The 12613-nt window shown below is 51.5% G+C and overlaps 1 protein-coding gene across 2 annotated transcripts in view; it reads right to left on the bottom strand.

Annotated features, from left to right (window-relative positions):
• GFRA1 (GDNF family receptor alpha 1) overlaps positions 1-10925 on the bottom strand; it is a 194544-nt gene extending 183619 nt beyond the window's left edge. Inside the window, exons 1-4 of one of the 2 annotated variants that reach the window (XM_080642810.1) lie at positions 10834-10925; positions 9691-9984; positions 8553-8846; positions 7277-7360 (exon numbers count right to left, since the gene is read on the bottom strand). In XM_080642810.1, the coding sequence (XP_080498936.1) occupies positions 7277-7360; positions 8553-8846; positions 9691-9730 (418 nt within the window). In that variant the 5' untranslated portion in view covers positions 9731-9984; positions 10834-10925. Of the gene's footprint in view, positions 1-7276; positions 7361-8552; positions 8847-9690; positions 10347-10833 lie in introns of those variants that run through there. The other variant, XM_080642811.1, reaches the window with a different exon arrangement.
• Positions 10926-12613: the final 1688 nt, after the last annotated feature.

Below are 12613 nucleotides of genomic sequence, written 5' to 3'. Positions count from 1 at the left end.
AAGGCAGACACATAAATAAGTCCTCTCAATATGCTGTGATTACCAGCTACCATCAAGGCCAGAGCAAAACGCAGCATGCAAGAGTCCAGAGTGGAAGTGCCTGTCCGGGAGAATTGCAGAGATGAAATTTGATCTTGGTCTTGAAGAACGAAGAGAGGCTTCCCAAACAGAGGCAAAGCCATGCGCAAAGGTGCAAGGAAGTGAGTGCACACGAAGTCCCTGGGGAATGGATTGCTCAGTGAGCGTCAGTGGGGAGGAGGTGGTGGGGCCAAGCTGGCGTGCTAAGGGTTTTACCATATGCCAGCATAGATAACAGGAAAGATAATTAGCTATCTCAGAGAGCTGAGTAGAAAGGAAAGGGCCACCATACACCCCTAGCAGCTGGTATTTACAAACCCTTCTCTGTCATCGTGATTTGACAAGACAGCCGATGACCTCATAAGGCTCCTCTTCAACATGTAAAAAACTTTAAGAAAGTTTTTTTTTTTAATAGTGACATACATATGATGGAACATTATAACAGAGATGCTACGTGTGGCTAATTATTCGTAGCATCATTCAGAAAAAAAAGGAGCCAGATTCAAAACAGAGTTTAGAGGCTTCTCATCCTAGAGCAAACCATTCCTTGGGAACCGATCTCAAGATGCTCAAGCTTCCTGGGAAGGTCTAAGCCACTCCCAGGACCTGGGAGGAAATAATGACAGAGCCAGAAGCTGGCCCTTTGTCTTCCACCAAATCAGATTGAGGCTGTTCAGATCCTAACATCACTCTTTCCCCGGGACCTATCCACTTGATTCTTGTTTGCAATTCCACCAACTTCGATTATATTCTAAGAAGGTCTGACATCTCTTGACTCTTCTCTACAAAATCCAACCTCCCGATCAATACTTTTAAACCTCAAAGCCCTCTTTTCTGCTGGCTGCCTGTGGAGGTGCTCACATCCTCCCCCTCTGATCCTCTCATCCTCAGGCTTTCCTTGGCACCCCCCTCTACTTTCAAAATCTCTCTCTGCTTTGTCTCCCCCTCCAGAGAGTCCAAAAAACATTGCCAACAAGTTCATCTTCCTTTCAAATCACTATTTACTTCTTGCTGTTTCTTGAACTTTTGTGAAGAGGATAATACAAGGCAGAATGAAGGTTAAAGAGCTGAGAGTCATGGCTGCTGGAGACGTAGATGCGAAGCACCTGTGGTGGCTCCTCTACGCGCCCTCTCTTGGCCCTCAAGACACTTGTCTGGGCTCTCTCTTCTCCAACACCCTCTTGCACTGGCTCACTTTTTCCTTTGTGCACTGCACTCCAGCTCACTTCCTGATTCTTCACGTCCGAGATCCCTATGAACCACCCCGGCATCAACTCACAGTACAGGCACCTGCTGGGGCCCTTTAAAGTGCCTGAGAGGCGGAGATTTGAAGATGGCAGCACAGGTAAACACCTGTACTTGCCGCCTCCCACAACTACAGCAGAATTATAACTAAAATACAGAACAATCATCATCCAGAACCATTGGAAAGCTGGCTGAATGGAAGCCCTACAACTAGAGAAGTAAAGAAGAAAGCACACTGAGACTGGTAGGAGGTGAGGAGGCGCGGAACGGGCTAGTCCAGCACCCACATGGGGTCACTTTTTTAATTGGGAGGGAGATGGTCTCTGTGGAGGCCACCTGAAGGAGCAAGGAGTCCCAGCCCCACACCAGACCCCCAGCTCAGGGTCCCAGAGCTGGGAAAAGAAGTCCCTATGGGCAGTAAGAAGTAAGGGCTGTAAAAACCAGTGCAGATTGGGGCTCAGTGACACAGAGGCTGATAAAGACCCAGCTGTTCCTCTTAACAGGCCGGCACCACGAACTGAACTTACAAGGTCCCCCTTCCTCTGAGCTCCAGCACTAGGACAAGGCTCTGAGGAACACAGACACACACGAGGAGGTACTGGATTGTCTGGCATCAGGGCAGGAACTCAGGGGGGCAGCTTTCTCCCAGGTCTCACAGGGCTGACTGGCAGCCATTTATGTTTGCTCTGCCCTGGTGATTCCCTAAGACCCAGCCTCATCCAGTTTACAATCCCACCCAAACTGTGTGTAGCGGCTTTTGCATATGAATGGCCTGTGATTGTTCAGGCTAAAACCTGTAAAACAAGCTGCAGCTGGGTCAGGGAGCCTAAAACCTATCAGTAAAAGGCCCAAGACCCAGCACCAGCACCAGCCTGCCTTGCTTCATAGCTGAGCCTCATCTGGGCACTTCCAAACCCAATACAAAGAGGAGGAATCTGCAGATCCCTCTGTAGCTCCTACTAGTTGGCCCCAGACAGTGGCTGACTTTGCACCTCCCTGGAGACTCAAGAGCCAGTATACCCAGTGGTCAGTGTCAAACCATACCAGATTACAGCTCTACTCATCCTTAAGTGACACACGCAAGGGGAAGATTCAGTGAGCACCAAAGCAAGTCCTGCTCCATATGGGGTGTCTCCTGCACAGCAGCTCTCCCACTGTAGTCACAGCTGGTCCTCACAGCCAATTAGTTTAGAGGTCAATTCCTCCCAGTGACACCAACAGCAATCAAGTCTCAACTACAACAAGTCTGTGCTCACAGCCCATGAAGGGGTGCACCTAGAGCTCCCAGCTCAGGTGACTGGGGAGGCTGACCCTCTGGGCTCTATAGAACACCTACTAAACAAGGCCACTCTACCAACTCAAGGAGACATAGCAGCTCTACCCAATACACAGAAACAAACACAGGGAAGCAGCCAAAATGCAGAGACAAAGAAACATGTCACTAATGAAAGAAATGGAAGAAAGCAAACTACTGGATATAGAGTTCAAAACCACGGTTATAAGGTTACTCGATAATTTTCTAGAAACCTCCAAAAAAAAATGGAAAAGGACCAGTCATAAATTAAGCATACACTGACTGAAATAAAGAATAATATACAGGAATTCAACAGTATAGTAGAGGATTCTGAGAATCAAATCAACGATTTGCAATATGAGGAAGCAAAAAACACCCAACCAGAAGAGCAAAAAGAAAAAATAATCCAAAAATATGAAGATAGTGTAAGGAGCCTCTGGGACAACTTCAAGTGTAGCAACATTCACATTATGGGAGTGCCAGAAGAAGAGAGAGAGCAAGATATTGAAAACCTATTTGAAGAAATAATGACAGAAAACTTTCCCTACCTGTTGAAAGAAATAGACTTACAAGTCCAGGAAGCACAGAGAGTCCCAAACAAGAGGAACCCAAGAGGACCACACCAAGACACATCATAATTAAAATGCCAAGGGCTAAAGACAAAGAGAGAATCTTAAAAGCAGCAAGAGAAAAGCAGTTAGTTCTCTACAAGGGAATACCCATATGACTGTCAGCTGATTTCTCAACAGAAACTATGCAGGCCAAAAGGGTGTGGCAAGAAATATTCAAAGTGATGAATAGCAAGAACCAACAACCAAGATTACTCTACTCAACAAAGCTATCACTTAGAATTGAAGGTCAGATAAAGAGCTTCACAGACAAGAAAAAGCTAAAGGAGTCATTACCACCAAGCCAGTATTATATAAAATGTTGAAGGGTATTCTTTAAGAGGAAGAAAAAGAAAAAGTTAAAAAATATGAACAACAAAATGACAACAAATACATACCTATCAACAACTGAATCTAAAAATCAAAATAAATGAATAAGAAATCTAATGACCAGAAACTGGTGAATAAAATAGAATCAGAGGCACGGAAATGGAACGATTCTCAGAGGGAAGGGGTGTGGGGTGTGGGAAGAGATTAAACTAAGATCTTATAGGCATATATGCATTACCTATGGACACAAACAATAGGGTGGTGAAGGCCTGGGGTGGGGTGGGAACTGGGTGGAGGGAGGCATTGGGGGGAAAAAAGAGGGACATCTGTAATAATCTCAACAATAAAGATTGTTTTTTTAAAGTGCCTGAGAGGCCAAACGCTTCTGCTATCCCATTTCCACAAGAGCGGTCCCCCCAATCTCCCACCACAGTTCTCCCTGACAAGGCGGCCTCATTTCCCTTCTGCAGCTCAGGCTTCGGAACAGATGACAGTTTGACCTCCATATGGCCTTTTAACTGGTGATCGAGTAAACAATGGCGAAGTTGACTGTGGGTTTTGAGGAGTCGAAAGAAAATGGAAACTCAAGAACGTCAAACATGTCTTGCTCAGTGAGAGGTTCAGCTCACGCTTAATGTATGTGGATAAACATTCTCTTCACGTTGGGCAGGGAAAACCAAATATGGAAACTCTGATGGCTGCCATATCTGCAAAAGGCAGAGGCCCTGTTGTCCTGGTTTCCTCCGAGAGATTTTCAAGACAGAAGAGATGTTCTAGAAACTCAGATTCAAGCCAGGAAAAGCAACATTTATCATCCTGCTCCTCTGTCCTTCTCCATCCCACCAATGCCAAGCTGGGTACTATGCATTATTCAATGACAAACCCTCTCAGAGCTCCATTTGGCTGTCCTATACCCACTTAAAGCCCAGAGTCGCTGTCAGAAGTCAAAGCTCATTAATGCTGGAACCTAAATTCAATGCCCTTGGGATGTAAAATGTAGTTCTAGACAAAGCCTTCCGGGCTCTGATTAATTCATCATGACTTCTGAGTTCTCACAGGACAGGTCTCACACTCAGGATCACATTTGCTATGGAAAGACACTTGGTGGAGGGAGGGATCCAAAAACGAATGAGTAAAACTCGGTCGGGACAGAAGAATCTCCTGTACTCATCAAAGAAATGCAGATAAACCAGTGGTATCTGAGAATGACCCAGCCACTTGGAGTGTGTCATGAAGACAAGGACTGAAAAGGCAATGCCAAGAGCACAGTGGAGACATTCTAGACGTGGCCTTGATCTTCCCTCAGAATCATGGACTGTTAGGACTGGAGATTATTCACTCCTATGGCCTCGTTATACCCAGAGAAGAAATGCAGTGAGGGAAAATGAGTCTGTTAAAGTCCCATAGCAGTTCTGAAATTATAACCCAAATGGCCCTTCCTCCTTACCCCCGTCTTTCCTCTCACTGTCCATGGGAAGGTCCATATCCTTCCAGGCATCAGTACAAAGACTGAGAGGTAACACATCCATGGGGTAGACAGCAGGCAAAAGGCACTGCTCTTCCAAAGCACTAGGAAGGCCCTGGTTTGTGCTGCTCAGTGGTTAGAGTGTCAGCCCATGCACCGAAGAGTCACGGGTTCAATTCCCAGTCAAGGTCACATACCTGAGGTACAGGTTCAAACCCCGGCCCCAGGTCAGGGCATCTGCAGGAGGCAATGTCTCTCTCACATCGATGTTTCTCTCTCTCTCTCTCTCTCTCTCTCTCTCTCTCTCTCTCTCTCTCTCTCTCCCTCCCTCCCTCCTGCCCTCCCTCCCTCCCCCTCCTTCCCTTCTACTTTCTCTAAAAAAAAATAAATAAATAAAAAATCAATGGGAAAACTATCCTCAGGGGAGGATTAACAAAACAAAACAAAAAAAGCACTAGGAAGGCCAAGTTCACTTCTGGTATCCCAACTACCACAACCCATCCTAGTTCCTGCAGACCTGATCCCATAAGAGCCCAGATGGTCACAAACACCTGTCCTGTCTGGGCCAAGGGGACAGAGAGCATTAGTAGGGATTTAGAGTGGAAATTTTTAGCATTCTCCAGGATAATGTATGAATGCCTGATACTAAACTTGTACCCATATATCTTATCCCAAAACACACACACACACACACACACACACACACTTTTCCTCTGAACCAAAGAAAAGACAGAATAATGTAGAGGAGTGCTTCGAAAGATTCATGAGCATCTGAAGCACCAAGCCCAGAGATCTTCTTGAAATGCAAATTCTGATTCAGTAGATCTGGGATAGAGCCCGAGATTCCACCCTTTTAACCACATCCCAGGTGACTCTGGGGCTGGTTCTGAGGCCCATACACTGAGTAGCTAGGGGCAGACATTCCACAATCTTGGAACCAAACAAATCTGGGTTTAAATTCTGGTTCCTCCCCTTAGGAGCTTTGTGATTCTTGGACTGAGTTTCCTAACTTCACACTGCCTCAACCGCCTCATCTCTAAAATGGAAACAACAATACCTAAGAAATACTTGATGATGATTACGTAATTTAATGATGTGAAGATTTTAACAGTGCCTGGCATAGTATAATAAGGGCTTGATAGATGTCAGTTGCTGGCTGCCTCTAAGATTCATGAAGGCAGGGACAACATCTGTTTGGCTCCCTGCCAAAATCCCAATGGCTAGGACATAGTAGGTGCTCAATGGATGTTTGTGAATGAGTAAATGTATCTCTAATACACCCACACCCGAGCTCAATATTTACACACTCCCGTGGTTTTATGGCTTTCTGCACGGAAATGTAAAGCATAGAACACCAGAACACTCTCACCAGTAACAAACCATCATCTCATAGAATCAAATTCCACATTAACCACCATGCATAACCACTGAAAACATATCATTTGTGATGGCTCTATGTATACTTGAGAAAATGCCTTCACCGTAAACAAGTAAAGACAACATCAGTCAGAAGTCTGTACATCATGAAGAGAGATCACCGCCTCGCTCGTTATTTATTTCGGTTGTCTGAATGCAGATGTTATAACAACGTAATTCTAAATCTAGGTTGATTTCCAATCCAAGTGTAGAATTGCAAGGACAGATAAAACAAGCCCTGGGAAGCAAGGCTACTTTGTAAAGGGCCACCGGGCCAGTACGACAGTATCTTACATATGCACACACACTGGCTCAGAAAAAATTAGAGACAAAAGAACTGTTAACAAATGGGAGAGCTTAATCTTTTAAAGCAAAGGCAGACAAATGAATAAATCCAAAATTCTGCAACAATCTCAGATGATCTTCAGACATCTCATAAAGTAAGTGGCATCATTTAAACAGATCCCATTTCAGGGAGGCACTGTGTCTGATACATAAAGAAGAGAATACTATTGCCACCTACAGACAGAACCCGCACTCCCTCTGCAAGAGTTGGCCAATGGTATTTTAGTGTGTGTGGGGGGGGGAATTCAACCAAGTCCCCTCCCTCCAACCTCTTCCAAACCACCACACCACATTACTTCATTTAGAATTTCTTTCAAGCCATACAATCATGTCTAGTCATTCTGCCTCTTCATTATCATCATCCTACTTCTAATTTCCCAGAAACACTGCGCCATTCAACCACCTCCTCACACACTCTTTGAGAGCCAAAGAGAATGCAAGCCAATGGATTTCACGCAGGCAAGGGCCCCAGAGTAGAAGCATAAATCTGCTTACCAGGTATGAAGGGGACCACCCGGAATATATCAGACAGTCTGCTGTTGACTGGTTCATATGGGGAATCTTCGAGCAGATCATTTCCTAAAAACAACAGGAAGATTGGGCTCAGATCTGGAGCACAGACATATCCCAGGCAGTTTTTGTTACTGAATCTGAATTCTAATTATGTTATGATTGTGTAACAAAAGGATGCTGCAACTTTCAAAGACTTCAAATGCCTCCATTTGGCTCTGCTTGTTTTTTTCATTCCCTCTGCCTTTGTTGTCCTTGGTCTCCCCAGAGTGCCATGAAAACACTGAAGAGCAACCCAGCCTGATTTTGCCAGAACACTCTCCCACTTCTGCAAAGGAATGAAATCAGAGAGGAAGAAACCAGTGATGTCACGTGCCCCGCTCGCCTCCAGGAGCCAATGGAAGACAGGTGACTCAAAGGAGGCCCCCCATTCATTCCTTTGCTCCAGAAACATGGCATGTGGTCAGAAAGCCTGTACCCTGGCTATTCAACAGTCAGTCTTGGAAACTGGTTTTCATCAGTCGGTTCTGGAGGGAAGTGGTATCTGATAGGTCAATTCTGTTTATTACAAATTTCGGATGTAAAGTCTCAGTGGAGAATGAACGCACTTGGATGTCTGGGTTAGATTTACAAACACGAGCCACATCTATCAAAGTGGATGTCTGTGGGCCTTTCCCGCTCTGAGCCACATCCATGTTAACCGAGGTTGAACCACACCAGCTGGTTCAAGACTCAACTAATCTAAGATGACAAATGGTTTTTCCCACATCAGCCTTTGATCAGTTTGAAGGGGGAAGGTAAAGATAGAATAGATTCTACTGGACCTTTAACACTTAATTCTTTCTCTTATGTCAGAATAGACCAAAGGACAGAATAAAAGGGGCAACTCCAGGGAGGACAAAGGGCAAGTCTGAATAATTATTCTGTGAAGCCAACTCTCCTTACAGACAAGTGGCCAGTCCCTAGGGTGGCCCTTAATGGGGTCCCTCCTACTCGAAGCTCTGACCAGGTTTCAAAGAGGTCAGCGGGGTCCCCGGGTGTTCCCCTCACCCCATTATGGGTTTTCCAACAACCAGGCCCCAACAATACAGCTGGGCAGGCAGCAAACACCAGCTGCTGCAGTCCCTGAGGGCCAATGAACGGTCCTCACTCCGCAGCTGGGAGAAGGGAGTGGAGGATGAGGTCAGCCAGACCCCGGTGAGGGGCCCGCCGGCCTGGGTGGGTGGGTGGGTGGGGGGAGGACAGGACGGTGGGCGCGTACCCTGCAGGCTCTGGTACATGCTCCAGTAGATGCGCAGGCAGTTCTTCTCCTTCTTCATGCCCCGCTTGCAGCGGCAGTTGTAGAGCGACTTCTGCTTGAGGGCCTCCATGGCGCTGCGGCACTCGTCCTTGGCCTCCAGGCCGGATGTCAGGCTGAAGTTGGTCTCCTTGCCCGCCACGCACTGCCTCAGCGTGCGGTACTTGGTGCTGCAGCTCTGCTCCTTCAGGCACTGGTCGCTGGCTTTCACGCAGTCCAGGCGGTCCCCGCCGCTCACCTCCGCCGACAGCAGCACGTCTGGGGTGCAGGGGTGGGAGCGTGAGCGCGGATAGGCAGGGACCGAGGTCCCAGCCCCGGGGCCCGGGAGGGCGCGGCCCCCAGGAGGGCGCGTGCTGGACCAGGCTTCTGGGGCGCCCTGCGTAGGGAGCCAACCCGCCCCTCACTACACCGGGGAGTCCATTTTCCCGCCCTGGGACCTCCTGTTGCCTTGGTCTCCCCCCACTCCACCCCGCCCTCCCAAGACCGAAGGCTTTACAGGTTTTTCGGGGTGTGCCCGAGAGCCTTTGCTGCCCACCGCTCGCGTGGCGGCCCCGCAGCCCCGGGGCAGACCTGCCCAAGCCCGGGCTCCAGCCGCTCGCCTGGTCCGACTTGCCTGGAGCCAGGGGAGGAGAGCGGCGGGCTGGGCGAGGGGCGCACGGCAGGCACCCCGGGTCCGCGGCCCGCCCGGGGGTGGGGGGGAGAGCACGGGGATGCTTGCTACTCGGGAAAAAGTTTTCCCTTCCAAGTTTGTCTCCTGGCCCAATGCACGCCTCCACCCCACCTGCCCGCCGCACCCCTGCGAGCTCCCCGGGACTGTCACGGGGTGCCGGGTCCCAGACTGGAGGGCACCCCTTTATCCCCCCCCCCCCAGGCTAGGTCATTGAAAACCACAGAAAATCAGAACCAAGCTCGAGAAGCTGCGGGCCAGTGCGCGTCGACACCGCCTCCCCAGCCTGAGGTGCTGAAGATTCAAGGATCCCCTTCCCCAAAACGGAACTTGCCCCCCCCCCCCGCAACACACACACACCAACCGCACCCCGCGCCGCGAGGACTCCCGGGAGAGACTCCGAGGGTCAGAATGCTAGCGGCAGCCTCGACTTACCCAGGAGCGGCAGCGCGAAGTACAGAGTCGCCAGGAACATGGTGCCGGCGCGCGGCTGGTCCCACTTCGCCAAAAATGCCGACCCGCCGCCGGTCTCGCGACGGAGCTCAGCAGGCAGCGGTCCCCGGACGGCCGCGCTGCCCTGGCCGCCCGAAGTTCAGCTCCATCCAGGGCGAGAGCGAACTCCCGCCCGTCTGCCGCCGCTGCCGCGGGCGACTCAGCTCGGCGCGGGCGCCTGGCGGCTGGCGAGGGCGGGAGGCGGTTCCGCTCTTAGGGGCTCAGGTCCGACCCGACCTGGAAGGGAGAGCGCGCTTTGAAATGAGCCCAGAGCTCTCTCCGGAGCCTCCGCCTGCCCCTCTGCCCTCCTCCGCTCCCGCCTGGGCGGACTTTCCGGAGCCCGGCTAAGGACCCACCCCTACCCGTGTCTGGGCGCCAGGAGGGGGCGCGGGGGTGCGTGTGCGTGTATTCCGGGGAGCCTCCCGCACCCACAGAGGAGGGGCTGGAGAGGTCGGACGCGGCTCCCAAAGTCCAAAGGGATGTCTATTGGGTCCAACCCGAGAGGCTGAACGCAAGCAAATAAATAAAGAACGTTACTTTCCCAGCGCAGAGCGCGGAGCCGGCCTGGAGTCGCAGCTCTCGGCGGCGGCAGCGGTGGCTCTCTCGCCAGCCCTGGCGCGGAAAGCCCCTTCTCCTGGGAAGTTCGCCACCCCCTCCTCGCGCCAGCTCGCTGGCTCCGCCGCCAGCCCTCCCCACCGCAGCCACCAATCGCCGCCCCCCATCGCCGTATCCCCTCCTCCCCGGCTCGCTTTCTTCCAGAGGCAGCCGGGCGAGGGGGGACCGACGTCCGGGCTCGAGCTGAAATCCGGCTGGAGCGCCCCACCCGGCGCGCATCCTGGGCTCCCTCCCCAGCGCCCGCGCCGCCGCGCACACATCAGCCCAGCGCCCTGGACTCGGTCGAATCGGTGCCACCAGCCTGGGCGAGCGCAACGCCCGCAGCCCCGGAGCGCCAGGGCAGGTGCAGCCCCGTGCGCACCCGCGAGCCCCAAAGTTGAGGGATGCCTGCCAGAGGGAGAGGGGTATGGGGGGGGGGGCAGCGATAGGTCCCCAAATCGACAGAATGAGAAAACTCCAAATGCCACCAACCTGGACTCAACGGACCGTGTCCAGCTGCAGCAAGGAACCAGTTTATTTATTTTAGGGGGTGTCCCCGCCCCCTCCGTCCCTTTCCGGGCTCACTGGTCTGCGTTAGGAAGAAAGATGCGGTCATCTCCGAGATCTCAGAGGATCTAGTTGGGCCAGAACGGTTTCCGAGCAGAGCCCCCTAGGGCTCAGATGCTGGCTAGGGATCTCAGCGGTTCCTGGGAGCTGCTCGGAGGATAGCAGGTTCGGAAACCAGATTTCTTTGCCAAGGGACCCCCGGCCTGCTCCTGCTCCCTCCGGACCGTCCCCCCTCAGATACTCGCCCGCAGGGACGCCGCAGAACACCCTCGCTTGCGGTGGGACCGGGGACCGACCCAGCACGCGCGCTCAGAGCACACAGCGCTATGCAGCCGGCTGGCTGCGAGCTCTCTCTCTCTCTCTCTCTCTCTCTCTCTCTCTCTCTCTCTCTCTCTCTCTCTCTCTCTCATACACACACACAAACACACACACACACAAAGGGCATCGTGGACTCTTACGCCCTACTGCAATCAAACCAGACCTTTCTTCCCGACACAAAGTTTTCCCCCACGTCACTCGCGGCTGTGACTCAAGACTTAGCGCGTTAAAGACACACTCAGACCCAGGCCCTGCGAGCCGGGATGGCTGGATGCACCCACCCACTCATGCAGGGCAACGCGCACACGCATACACTCACACTCACACAGGCACACACAGCCTCTCTCCCCCTGTCCAGGAGCTTGAACAAGGAGACAAAGCGGAACCCAGTGCATTTAAACCACCTCGGACCTGGCTTTGGGAAATTCATAAGCGGACTTCCATTTTGGCTGTTTCAAGAGTAAATGTTAAAATAATTCGTTTAAAAGCCCAATCCTTCACCCCAAACCCTGGGACCACTCTCTCTCAGTCTAGCTGCTGCCCCCCCCCCCGCAGGCCCCCCTGACCGCATGCTCCCCTCTCCACATGCTCAGGAGCTCCCAGGAAATCTACATTAGGTCTAGACAGGAGGTCTGGGGAACAGCCTACAGTGGTGGATGGCGGTTACGGCACTCAGGCTAGTATTGGAGATCCTCGGTGATGTCCAAGTTCATATCTCTGGGAAACCCAGTTTGAATCAAGTCTGGGAGAGCCCAGCTGTCAGATCTGCAAACCCATCACACCAGACAATGGGCTGCGGAGGAGAGAAAAGAAACGCTCATTTTGATGGAGGGGGGTTAATTGAAAAGGGCAAGGGCTTTGGTTGAAGTTTGAGGCCAGGGTGTAAGGGCGGGGAGAAGAGGAGGAGGGAAGAGGAGGGATGCTTAGCTCTCCATTCAACTACACATCAGCCAGGCGCGCCCCTCGGCTGCCGCAGCGGCTCCAGTGTGTGCAGTGCGTTGTTTGGGAGGGGTGTGCGTCTCGGTGCGCGCCCCGCAAGCTCCGGGTGACCCCAGGGTCTATGCTCTTGTGCACGCGTTTCTCTGCGGCAGGAATGGGGAGATTGATTTCCTCATCCAGCACGCCCCCCCCTCCCCCCCCCCGCCGCCCCAACACACACACAGTTGCACCATACGTGGATTTTTCGTTCAGTGTATCAGTTGACACTTGGTTTCGAGTAAACAAAGTAGACATATGCCACCTTTTCTGGACAGATGGTTCAAACCAGTGGCTACTTAAGTTCTCTTTCCCTTGCGGTGGTAACAGTTACAGGGTGGACCGAGCAGGAAAATCATTAAATCTTGCAACCAGTTTCTTCACCTTAAATAAGCTTATTTCCAAATTTCCA

This window comes from Plecotus auritus (genome assembly GCF_963455305.1).
Source record: "Plecotus auritus genome assembly, chromosome: 9".
Classification (NCBI taxonomy): Eukaryota; Metazoa; Chordata; class Mammalia; order Chiroptera; family Vespertilionidae; genus Plecotus; species Plecotus auritus.
Note: the sequence above shows the minus strand (reverse complement) of the source record. Positions and strands in the feature narration are given on the sequence as shown.